Source organism: Rhipicephalus sanguineus, chromosome 10, assembly GCF_013339695.2.
Source record: "Rhipicephalus sanguineus isolate Rsan-2018 chromosome 10, BIME_Rsan_1.4, whole genome shotgun sequence".
Lineage (NCBI taxonomy): Eukaryota > Metazoa > Arthropoda > Arachnida > Ixodida > Ixodidae > Rhipicephalus > Rhipicephalus sanguineus.
This window is the reverse complement of record NC_051185.1, coordinates 24,481,501-24,493,788: the sequence shown is the minus strand read 5'-3', so window position 1 is coordinate 24,493,788 and position 12,288 is coordinate 24,481,501. Positions and strand designations below refer to the sequence as shown.

At 48.1% G+C, this 12,288-nt stretch overlaps 1 protein-coding gene across 1 annotated transcript in view; it reads left to right on the top strand.

Moving 5' to 3' along the window:
• Window positions 1-10,985, top strand: part of LOC119406272 (otoferlin) — a 229,869-nt gene extending 218,884 nt beyond the window's left edge. Inside the window, exons 4-5 of the mRNA XM_049420024.1 lie at window positions 6,075-6,177; window positions 10,596-10,985. Coding sequence (XP_049275981.1) covers window positions 6,075-6,177; window positions 10,596-10,985 — 493 coding nt within the window. The remainder of the gene's footprint in view (window positions 1-6,074; window positions 6,178-10,595) is intronic.
• Window positions 10,986-12,288: the final 1,303 nt, after the last annotated feature.

The following is a 12,288-nucleotide window of genomic DNA, read 5'->3' as shown; positions in this document are numbered from 1 at the left end:
CATTGCCTATTAGCAGTGATTTTACTGTGTGAATCACCGGTGCACACTGCATGCTTTACCCCTCCACAGGTTTCATGTTCGTGGAGCTGAAACACCCTTCCCTACATGCTTCGCCTCTCCCCAGTTTTCTGGCTCCTTCGGCCTTTTATTTTTAATGCGTAGCGTTCTTTAACTGTACATAATAGTTAGTTACGACTTAGCAGAGAAACTTAGGCAGCATGTTATACTCTCTGTAACGCACATGAAGGCGAAAGACCGCTGCGCACTTGGTAATGCATTAAGTTATACAATCTGGGACAAGACTTCTTGCAAGACATAACGAGCCGCAGTATGAGACACACGCATTATTTATTAAGGCGAAAGCCATAGGTGCCTCATCGAACGCGAATATTGACCGTCCGCATCCCTTGGCGTCGGCGTCACACGAGGGATGCAAAAAATTATCACCACGTGATGACATGACCATATGAAGCCATCATGAAATCACAAGCCGACAAAGTTTTTGACGCCGTCAAGACGTGACACGATGACGTCATCACAGTAGATCGTCGCTTAATCAAAGGTGGGTCGATCACGGAGGCCATGCAAATCAACGTTAGTTGCTGAAAGCTTTTGGAGGGGGTGGGGGAGGATCAATGCATCGACTGAGAGGAAAAGGAGATGGCTTTCGCCTTGGAGTCGTTTTAGACGTCTTAGGTCTTTTTATTCTATTCCCTTGGCGCTCTTAGTCGATGGCACTTTTCTCCCTCAAACCTTGAATATTACACTAATCCGGAATTGGCCCACTATAGTTGGTGCGCCTACCCTGTGTCACTCACTGCAGCAAAGGAAGACGATCCCGGAGGCAGTGTAAAGCGTGTCACGTAAGTTGCATGCTCGGAATCTACGCGTATAGCTGTCTTGTCGGGATAGCACGCGATCGCGTTGATTCAGGAAGTATTGCAGGATATATAATCGCTTTCATGAACCCCCTAACTAATATTACAGAACTATACGTGCCGCAAATGAGAGTTGCACAGTAGACGCAACCACGTGAAGCCTATCGTTATCTATCACATCTGTTACATGAAGCCAATAGCCCCGATAGGCCTAGCCTAATCAAACCTAAGACAGCCTAACCTAATCTAATATGGATGCGTCAACGGGAACCATATACAGACAACAGATAATGAAAGAGATGATGAGGCTGCGTCTAACAAAAACATCAACCCGATCTATCCCTCTTCTTTAGCTCATCCCCCCAAAAAGGGAGCTTCTCGCACCTCAGTTTCTAAAAATAAATAAAAGAAAAATCTTCGCCAGCTTCTTACACTCTGTGACACTTGAAGGCGAAAGCGTGCTGCACGATTGATATTGCATTAGGTTATACAATCGTGGACCAGATCTTTAGCAAGATATAACATGCCGTACTGCTCGAGACATGCATTAAATTACCTTGAAGCATGGGCGTCCGCAGGGAGTAGAAAAGGGGCACTTGCTCCTCCGAACCCACACCAGCACTTCCCCGCCCTCCCCCATCGCTATGCAAAACGGGTTTGCACCCCTCAAGACAAAATCCTGCCCCACGATGGTCTAGTGGTTACGGTGCTCGACTGCTGACCCGAAGGTCGCGGGATCGAATCCCCGTAGCGGCGGCCGCATTTTCGATGGAGGCGAAAATGCTAGTCCCGAGTACTTAGATTTAGGTGCACGTTAAAGAACACCAGGCAGTCAAAATTTCAGGAGCCCTCCACTATGGCGTCCCTCATATTATTTTATTGTTTGATCACCGCACATATGATCGGAGGAGAGGGAAAAGCCATTTAAGAACGGCCTCAGGGAGTCCTTCGCCCCCGTACAGTCAAAAACAGCAACTGAGATACAAGCATGTTCTTAACACTGTTAACATATACACTTCGTAATAAATCAATTTAAGCAAAACATGAATTTGAAAAGACCACCAAAATATATATCCATTGTTTGTTACCTTACACAGAACGTCCTGCATTTGCATACAACCTGTTCACATCAGCGTGATGCACCAACACAACTCTTCATCACTACTATGGCATTTCATTAGTGACATTTTAAGTGTACAATTACATAAAGACAAACAATTTTAGACAAAGAGCTTAAGCTAAGGAGAAACCATACAAGTCAGACAAATTTACATCGCGAATATCGATTTGTTTATTGTTGTAATCATTTAATAAACGCGGAAGTTTATTACAAGCAATTTGCCGACCGTAACCAGTTCGACAAAGCGGAACATTCCACGTCTCGGTTGCTCGTATATTATATGACGCTTCTTTCGGATGAAACTTTACTAATCCCATGAAAAGAGAATCCTGGTGCTCGCAATGTATTCGATATTCACGGAGCGATCTGCACACGTATATGTCTTGTGTTTTAATTATTTTGAACTTTCCATATACCTCTTCAGAAGGATGCACAGTTGGTACATTTGCGATTATTCTGAAAAATCTTTTTTTTTTTTGCATAAGGAATAGCCGCAAGAGATTCGATTCTGTAGTAGTCCTCCAAGCCAAATGGCAGTAGCTCAGATACGAAGCAACATGTCACAGTTTCGCCGCAAGGGCGAGGGAATGGATGCGATAGCAAGAAATTGGAATGTCACACGAATAACGAGAAGCAGCTGGATACTTGTAGCGCACCGCTGAAGCACAAAAAAGGACGCCCCAAAAGAACGCACAGGCATACACGGGACAAGCGTGAACCAAGAAATGTCACTGTTGTTACGTCTTTGTGCTTGAGCAACGTACTGCAAGTGTCGACAATGGAGAATCAGACGCTCTTAGAAAGGGGCCGCTTTATCATGCGCGTCTCAAGGGCAGTTTTCAAAGTGAAAGAAAATTAGGAGCGTTGCGTGATAGAAAACACGCTCAACCTTCTCCGAGATTTGCTTACCACCCGAGGTAAATGGTATATCTAAATAGCTGGCCGTTATTTCGCCGGTGCATGCATGGCGCATGGTTGAGTTGTCTATACGCAGCGCGCTGGGGAGTGAGTGGTCGATGGTTAGAATCACCGGTCGGGTGCTTCGAAATTTTTTCTTCTGCTTTATTTTTTTGTGTGCCTCATAAGTGTACGCGTATTCTGTGAATTTTTAATGCTTAATTATGCAAATGAGTAATATTCCCTCCGGCACTGAACGGCGGCTTAACACCATGGCTATGGTATTCTGATGGTCGATGTATGGATGTGTAGCGCGAGCGCTCTGACCATGTGGTTTTTTACAATTCTATGTTGTGTCTATTCGTGGGCACGTATGTGTGCCTTTTATGCTTGTGTGTTTAGATATTCTCTGTTTTAGGGGCGAAGCTCCTTAAGGCGGCACCCGTTCGTCCCTCGTAGTCGTCGTGGTCGTAGTAGTGAGTAACAAGTCTTACGCTTTGACCTCCAAGGTGGTGCCGGTGGGAGATTTCTCCTGTGCGTTGTTGAACAATAAAAAATTCGCAGCGTGCGCGTTAACTAAAAGCCGAATTCTTCTATCTCTCATTCCCCATTAGCAGCCATTGGCATGTTCCAGTAGGAAACGTTAGTAGAAGTAGAAGTGTAAGTGTTAGCTAAAAGCCGACTTCTTCTGTCTCTCATTGCCATTAGCAGCCATTGTTTACCTCCAAGGTAGTGCCTGGTGAGATTTCTCCTGTGCGTGATTAAACAATAAAAATTTTGTTCAAAACGCCGTTGATTGATGAAATAAACCAACGAAAGACGCCAGATGTTTTGTAAAAGCAGAACGAAAGAACGCCAGATGTTTTTCTTAAAGTGTAGTAGTAGTAGTTGCATGTAGCCACCTCGCCCGATCGTCAACGGGCGAGGTGGACCGGCAACGGCGCGAGGACCCTGCCGTACGAGAGTTAAATCACACTAAAAGACATACTTTGCGGGCGATACACTCTAGTGAGCTTTCAACTTTTCGTCTTAATGTACATGATAAACAAATTATTTCTACGAAAAACGCAAGGCACACCTTGAGCAATATGTTTGGTTTTGGGACGCTAAATGGAACCATGAGGCGATGCGAAGCCGGAGCACTTGCACGATCGCGTTCCGTTGGCTTTCGTTGGGCATGCTACCGACCTCGCGTCGTGGAACGCGCGTCCTGTCTTCCCTCTAGCCTTGCCTTTAATTCGCACAGGGCGAGCGGGGAATGCGGTCGCTCTTGGCGCTCTTTCGCTCGGGAGCGGACTTCTTCCTTGCGTTTCACCGATCACAACTGATAATGAAGGGACCACGTAAACCAACAGTACAATAAAAGTTTGATGTTTAATATATACACAATGTTTCACACTCTTTATATTATGTACTGGGCGCATTTCACGGAAGAGTTTCACGGTTTACAGATGATTCCCTCCGTAGCTTCGCAACACTCATCATCATTCACCCCGTGGATATGCTGTGATTTTTTTTTCACACTTTTTTTGGTGATAAGGGTGTTTAGACGACTGGCAACTCCCTTAATATGGGTGTTTTGGTTCGTGAGAATGCCATTTCCTTAGTGTGTAAGGGTATTAGTTATAGACACGGCGAACCCACTTAAGGGTGTAAACTTGTTTACTGTGAAGGGACTGCTCAGCGAGAGATTTAAGGCTGCCGCTTTAAGAGGTTAATCCTCGTAAGTGTTGCGACCTTGACCGCAAACGCCTCCACGTGTGTGTAATATAATAATATAATATCTGGGGTTTAACGTCCCAAAACCACGATATGATTATGAGAGACGCCGTAGTGGAGGGCTCCGGAAATTTCGACCATCTGGTGTTCTTTAACGTGCACCTAAATCTAAGTACACGGGCCTCTACCATTTCGCCTCCATCGAAATGCGACCGCCGCGGTGGTGGTGGTGGTGGTGGTGGTGGTGGTGGTGTGCGGCGTGACCACCCTCACTGCGCATGCGCATACCCTCTCCACATACCTCCTCTCCACTCCCCTCACCATTCCCCTTCACCTCTACCCCTCTCCCCTTTCCCCTTTCCCCTCCCCCTCTCCACTTCCCCTCTCCCATCCCCATTTCCGCTCTTCCTCTGAAACGCGGGCTAGACATGCCAAAATTCTCTACTGCACAACGCCGCGATGAGCTCGAGCGCATGCGCGTCCCTCCCCTTCTCTCTCCACTCCTACGCTGCCCCCCTCTCGCCCGCCTGTCGACCGCGTTCCCCGCTCGCCCTGTGAGAATTAACGGCCAGGCTATAGGGAAGACAAGACGCGCGTAGCGTTCCTCTTCGCGTTCCACGACGCGAGGTCGGTAGCATGCCCAAAGAACGCCAACGGAACGTGATCGTGCAAGTTCTCCGGCTTCGCATCGCCTCATGGTCCCCTTTAGCGGGAAATGGTGTAATTTTTTTCTTCTCAGTTGAGTGTAATGATCCCTCGCCCTAGAAAGCTTTCTACCTTAGCGGGGTTTTGCACTGCCTCCAGGATCGGGGGCATTGCAAGCTTTCTGCACTTTAAGTACCTTCGCGGGATCGGCCCACTTATGACCAAGCGACGATGTCATGTGACGTCATGATGATGTCACATGACATCTTTACAAATTTTATCGATCTGTGACGTTATGATGAATTCGAAGGGTGACGTCATCGCATGCTGATGATTTCTTGTATCACTCATCTTGACATAAGCCGAGTTTCTTGCATCACTCGTTCGCCTTAAAATTAAACTAAAGCACCGACGCATGAATTGCTGAAAGGAATTCGCACGTATGAACGGGTTCAAGGGCATCATCGTGGTGATTAGACGGGACCACCGATGATGCAGAGGTAGACCTCCAAGGAAGCGGAAAGCTGAAACGTCAGTATCAATCCCTACGCACTGCTTCATCACCTTCATTCAATCTAAATCCAAGGGTCGAGCTGTCTATCAATTGTACCGTAGCATTATTGACTGTTCGTCGCTAGAGGTTTACCAAACCGCAACGCTTGGCGAGCCGCGCATGCGCCGTCGATGGCAGGACATCACGGCGACGGCGTAAGTGTTTCTTGAGCGTAGATATCCATTTGGAAACGCAGTAAGTTCATATAAGAATTCTCAATCTTTTGCACGTTCTTCATCGACCTTCGTCCTCACCGTGCCAGGGTTCTGGGACGCTACGGCATGGTGCTGCAACGAGTCGCCGAGGAAGGGTACGCGTCCATCGAGGACGACGTCGTGGACGACAACAACAAACCGGTGGCCAACGTGAGTGCGCCAAAGAATTTTTTGCCTCATAACTGCGTTTTCTGCCCAGTTAAGGCTCGTTCCCACCCGCGACTAGCACCGGTCGCGCGACCAAGTAAAGGCCAAACCCCATATACGCGAAAATGCACGCGACAGCGACGAGCGACGCGGCGTGGATCGTCTTCGCGCAAGCGGTCGCTTGGATGGGCAAACTCCATTCACGCGACGGCTTCGCAAGCGATCTCCACTGTTGCTGGCATGAGGGCGTTTACTCGTACCAAAAGTGGCCCATTGTCAGCGGTATGCAATGTAAAATACCATGTTTTGTTGCATAATGGTACATAAAGTGGTTATCATAGACTTGCAGCATTTCTTTCGATCACATCACTGCTGCTACGTGCCGCCAAGCCGCGTCACAGACGGCGCGGGACCTGTAGTTCCTGTCCCGGAGGTCCCGTGACACACGTTCGCGTTCAACGTTGCGCTTTTCACCACTGGCCATGTTGATGAACGTTGTTGGTGATGCGCGTCTATAAGAAAGTGGCGGCAATCAACAGTACGTCACTGATGCATCTTGTTCCGGTGTTTTGCTATTGGCTGCTTAAGCACAGCACATCCGGGCGATGAGCGACGGAGCGACGGATTCCAAATCTGAAAAACCGAGCGATCGCGCGATATCGACCACGCGACACGTCGCGCGAACGGCTCGTTTCGTCGCTCACAGCATCGCTCGTCGCTGTCGCGTGCATTTTCGCGCATATGGGTTTTGGCCTTAAGTCGCAAGGCGACTGTTCGCAAGTGGCCTCTTTGGTCGCAAAACGGCTGCTCGGGCTCAGTTGCTCACTGCTCGATTTTTCAGTCGCGCGGCTGCAGTCGCAAACCTCTGAACCTATCAGATGTGCAGGAACATGACGTCAGCTTGTTTTACAGGGCAATGACAATGCAAGTAGGCGTGAACTCTGTATGGCGGCAGGTAGCAACTCTGTGTGGCGACAGGTGAACTCTGTGTGGCGACGGGTACAGGTAGCAAGCACGTATAAACATTAGTCGCGTAGAGTATCTTTCTGATCGCCACTCGCAAATGGTCGCGCGACCGGCGCGACGCAGTTGTGAATGGACTTTTACGCTGCTGCTTGCTGTAATGTTAGAGATTCTTGAAACAGCGTTTCTGATTAAGCATAAAAGCCTTGGGTGCGTAAAAAAAGCGCCAGTTCCACACCGCAAGGTGGAGTAGAGGTTCAAGTTGTCAGCTAATTTGCCCTCGTGCTGCTATGTGCTAGCAGCATATTTGCCAGGTCAATTGGTAGAGCCAACCACCTCGGATATGCATTGGCTCCGGGTTCGATCCCCGGACTCGGATGAATTCTTTCGCCATACTAGTAAGCTTTGCTTTCTGAGAAATATGTATTGATTCTTTTGTAGCTCTGTGCCACGAATGGGTAGATGCCACTTTTATTTCGTAAAGAAACAGCGGTGTCATCACTGCGCATGCTCCGTATATGTCATCTGGTTTCTGCGGTCCACGTACGCAATGTTAACATAACTTATATGATGTGATTACGGTACGCAACGTTTACGTATGCGATACGTAGAAAAATTAGCTTTAGAGAAATGAAGCTGTCAAAGAAAATAAATATTCTTTGCGCTACTTGGTTTGAACGATCGGAAAGCGAGCGTTTTAGCCACTGGGTTGCACAATTTTAAACCGCGAAGCTGTTTTAGCTCGCCGTAGTTTGTGTGGTTGGTTGGGTGGATGGTTGAAAAACTTTATTAGGGTCCTGCAAGGCGTCACCAGAAAACGCCTCAAGTGGGTATGCGCCACAGGAAATGGGCAAGCACCACTACCGCGGACAGGAGGTGCGAGTGTCAAACAAAAACGAACACGTGAAGAAGAGAGAGAAAAAGACAGAGATAGAAAGAAAGAGGAAGAGAAAAATAGGGAGGAATAAAGAAGAAACAGAAACGAAAAAGATATAGGAAAGACAGATAGTAAGACAGAAAGAGAAAGAAAGAAAGAGAGAAAAAAAGAAGCAGAGAGAAAGAGATAGAAAGAAAGAGAAAGAAAGAGAGAAAGGTAGAGAAAGTCATAGAAAGAGATAGAAAGATGAAAGAAACAGACATGAAAAAGAGATAGAAAAAAAGTCACAGTTTCGCCTCAAGGGCGAAGCAATGAATGCGATAGCAAGAAAAGCGGCCCGTGATGGACGCGCTGTGACTACCGTGCGTCCATCACTACCCGGCAGCTACTAGACAGTTTTAATTTCACGTACGTAGGGACTTCTTATACGCAAACATGAAAAGTACACGTACGTTATGTGCACGACATCTGAAACGCTTTTAGCTACACGTACGCGACGCGCGGTGAGAGCTACCACGTAGCTTTATCTACTGAGAATCATGAACACTGCGGTAGCTTGTTCGAGCGCCCGCGCGAGCAGACAGCGGAAGGGCAAGGTTCTCCTTGCGCATATATAAGAAGCGAGAGAGCTGGCCGACTCCTTTAAGTGCGCCCGTCGCGCTCCTAGCGCCATCTCGCTGGTAATGAAGAAACGCTTATAAGCGCCTCCGTCTCGGAGGACTGCAAACGGTAAAGGGTGTGTATATAACGCTCGCCGTTAGCGACCTGAGCGATGCACGCTTTGTGGAGTAGTGCTTAGCGCACCGCGCTGCGAATTCAGAGGTCGCTGGTTCGATTCCGCGCTTCGAAAGCATTTTTCTGATTTATTTTTATTTGGGATATTGATGTATATATACACACTTATACATATACGCAGCATGACGGGGGCGACGGAAAAAATCAGCCGAGACTGTCCATATAATTGCTATCGCAATAAAAACAGAAAGCTGGCTGGCTATGTAGTGTTAATACAGGGACATCTTGCTTTTCCCAAATACTGGAGTACATAGTCATCATCATTAACCTATTCTCTACCTGCTGCATGACGAAGGACTTTTAGTATGGTCGTCAATTTACCATGTCTTTCGCAATTTGATTCCACTTTATGCCTGGGAACTTCTTAATTTTATCACTCGACCAAGTTTCCACAATCTCGGCTGCAGATCACCAGCTTCTGGTATAGCACACTGATCTTTTATCGAAGGAACTTGTTATTTAACGTTGCTACATTTCATGGTTGCCTGGATATGAACGCCTGACCGCCGTGGTTGCCTGTAGCAACAGAAGTGCTGCACCGCTAAGTGGACGAAAAATGACCCTTTCCGTTGGTGGTATCCCAACACACCGCCGATTTCAAGGTTGTAGATTCGTATCCCACGACGGAAAGAGTGATTTTTCGTCCATTTTAACCCTTTTGTAGTGTAAGAAAAGAAGAAAAACGTGCCGAAATTACCCAAAAATTGTTTTCGCTCAGTTTGTACAGATCTTTTTTCCCAATAAAACGGTACCATTCCTTCAATTCAGCGGGGTTCCTATATTTCACTAATCGCGTACAAAAAGATAACTCGAAGGTGGCCTCACCGCATGGCAATACAATTAAAACGGCAATAAAATGAAAGCCGCGACACAAATGGCCCAACGGGGACAAGAATGGCTATCTAGCATCAAGAAACTCAAGTATGACGAGCATAGTCTTCATTGGTTCCGTGTTGGACCAATTTTCGTTGATGGCGAGTGTAGTCGTCATCGGACATTTTGTTGCAATATGTCATGACGACTACACTTGTCAGCGGTAGCGAAATGGTTAATTAATTTCACTTAAAGTTATAATTGTTACACTACAATGAAACTAAACTATTAATGTCCTCTATGCTTTCCTTGACCTAAGAGTCTGCTGTATTAATTTGGTTGTGTCTAACAAAGAGACGAGCCCGTCAAAAAAATCCCCCACTTTCGTTCAATCAGCGGAGTAATACTGGATAATTGCTGGTGTTTTACGTGCCAAAACCACCATGTAATTGTGAGGTACGACGTAGTGAGGGCCTCCTGATTATGGTATGTGTTTGGGCTAGCTGGTTCAGAGATTCAGCAGACACGTTTAATCTGCGCGAAGAAGACAACACGTTAAAACATAGAAACACACACCCACAAAGCGCGGACTTTCAACTGTCACAGTTGGAAGTGTGAACTTCGTGTGGGTGCATGTCTCCGTATTCTAACGTGTTGTCTTCTTCGCGCAGTTTAAATGTGTCCTGCCGATTTGGGATTAAATTTCTGCCACCTGGAATTCTTTAACGTGCACCTAAATCTAAGTACACGGGTGTTCTTTGTATGTCGCCCCCATCGAATTGCGGCCGCCGTGGCCTGCAATCGAACCCGTGCCCTTGAGCTTAGCAACGCGACATGCTACGTGCTAAGCTACCACGGCGGGTAGCGAAGTAATAAATATATATGAATGAATGAATGAATGAATGAATGAATGAATGAATGAATGAATGAATGAATGAATGAATGAATCTACATCTTTCTGCACCTGCCACAGGCAAAGATCGTGATGGAGGTCAGCTACACGGCACCCGACGGCTCGGTGGGCGCATGGCACGCCCCGGGCCTGCCTACCAACCTGGGCAGTTTCGACGACGACCGCCAGGCGCTGCTCGACATCGAGCAGAACATCGCCAACCTGCAGCGCACATACGCCGCTGCGGCCGGTGGCCAAACTACGCCGGTGGGAGGCCCGGCGATGGCCGCGGGCGCGGACGGCGGTGCGTCGATGGCGCTGTTGCAGTCTTCGTCTCAGCAGCACGCCGGCTACGGGACCAGCGAGGGAGGTGGTGGTGCCTTCTCGGATGACGAGACGCGAAGCAAGCAGGGCTCCGTCATCAGTTTGTTCGCGGCCACGTCCAACAAGTCGCCCGACAGAAAACGGTGAGCGGGTAGAGATCATGCAGGCAACAATGCGATGCAAAGTAGATAGATTACGCTTCACGTCAATGCACGTAAAACTTGTCTTCGGTTTATTTGTTTATTGCCCGGGATTTTTTGCAGCGTAGCTGCCTTAGTCTAGCCTGTACCATCATCGTCATCGTCGTCGATATCGTAGTAGTAGTAGTAGTAGTAGTAGTAGTAGTAGTAGTAGTAGTAGTAGTAGTAGTAGTAGTAGTGTTAGTAGGCGTCACGCAGGTCACGTGACCAGAGGGGGCGTGGACAAACAAATAAATAAAACGAAGTGATGATGATGACGCTCAAAATGATGTTGATGATGACCTTTCTTTTTTGTACCGTGTCATCATCATCATAAGAATCATTACAGCTTCAATGTTCGACTGTTTTCACGGTGTGGGACTCGCTTATTTTCTTTGTAATGCATTATTCTCTCCCGCCACTCCATAGGGGGCGCAAGAGCCTCCGCTTTAATGCTTTCATATACGCCCTTGCTCCCCTGGTGGCAGTGTGGTTCTTGGTCTACGTACGCAGCGATCTCCTGGAAACCTAGCGTAAAAAGCGAACGCACCACGTGATCACTCAAGCTGCTCGTTCCTCTCGTCTTTCCGGCTTTCGCGCGACTCAAAAAAGAGTAAAGACAGTTCCGTGCAGTGAAAGGTGTCGCCACAGCGAAGCGCTCTCGTAACAACTCCTGCTGGCGCTCGCGACGAGTGCCTTTTTCCTCGGGCGTACGAGAGATCTTGCCCATCTTCGGAAAGGGCGCGGCGCACATCAACCCCCGCTCTTATACACATATCCGGCAGCCTCGTCTCCACCGCGCTTCGATCTTCTCAGTGCACCCAGCGCGGTCTCGCATTGGTTACCGCCTTCCGACGGCGTTTTCAGCGGGAGAATCATGGTGGCGTATCCACTTGCATTGCCGTTCGCGTGTTTTTTCGCTTACCAAGGACATCCTCGCGGCAAGCGTGGTGATTTTGGTATGGTGAAATAGTAATTTACTCATATGAGAAAAATTGCTTCAGAGCGCGGCTCTTAGGTGTCCGTTCCTGCGTTGAGCGGCGTCGCCGTCGGCTGGCGTCGGCGGCGTAACCAATAGAGCGAACGAGGACGAAAGAGAGCGAACGTGGAGGCTGTCGGTATCACGAGCCACTGGCCCTCTAACCTCGCTTTCTTCATCCGTCACGCGCGCTGGCCCCTCGGTCGGAGGTCGTGCGCATGCAAGGCTGGAACGCGCACTGCCGCTGGCTTCGCTTGTCGTAACAGGGCTGTCGGCGTTTCGCTTGGTTCGC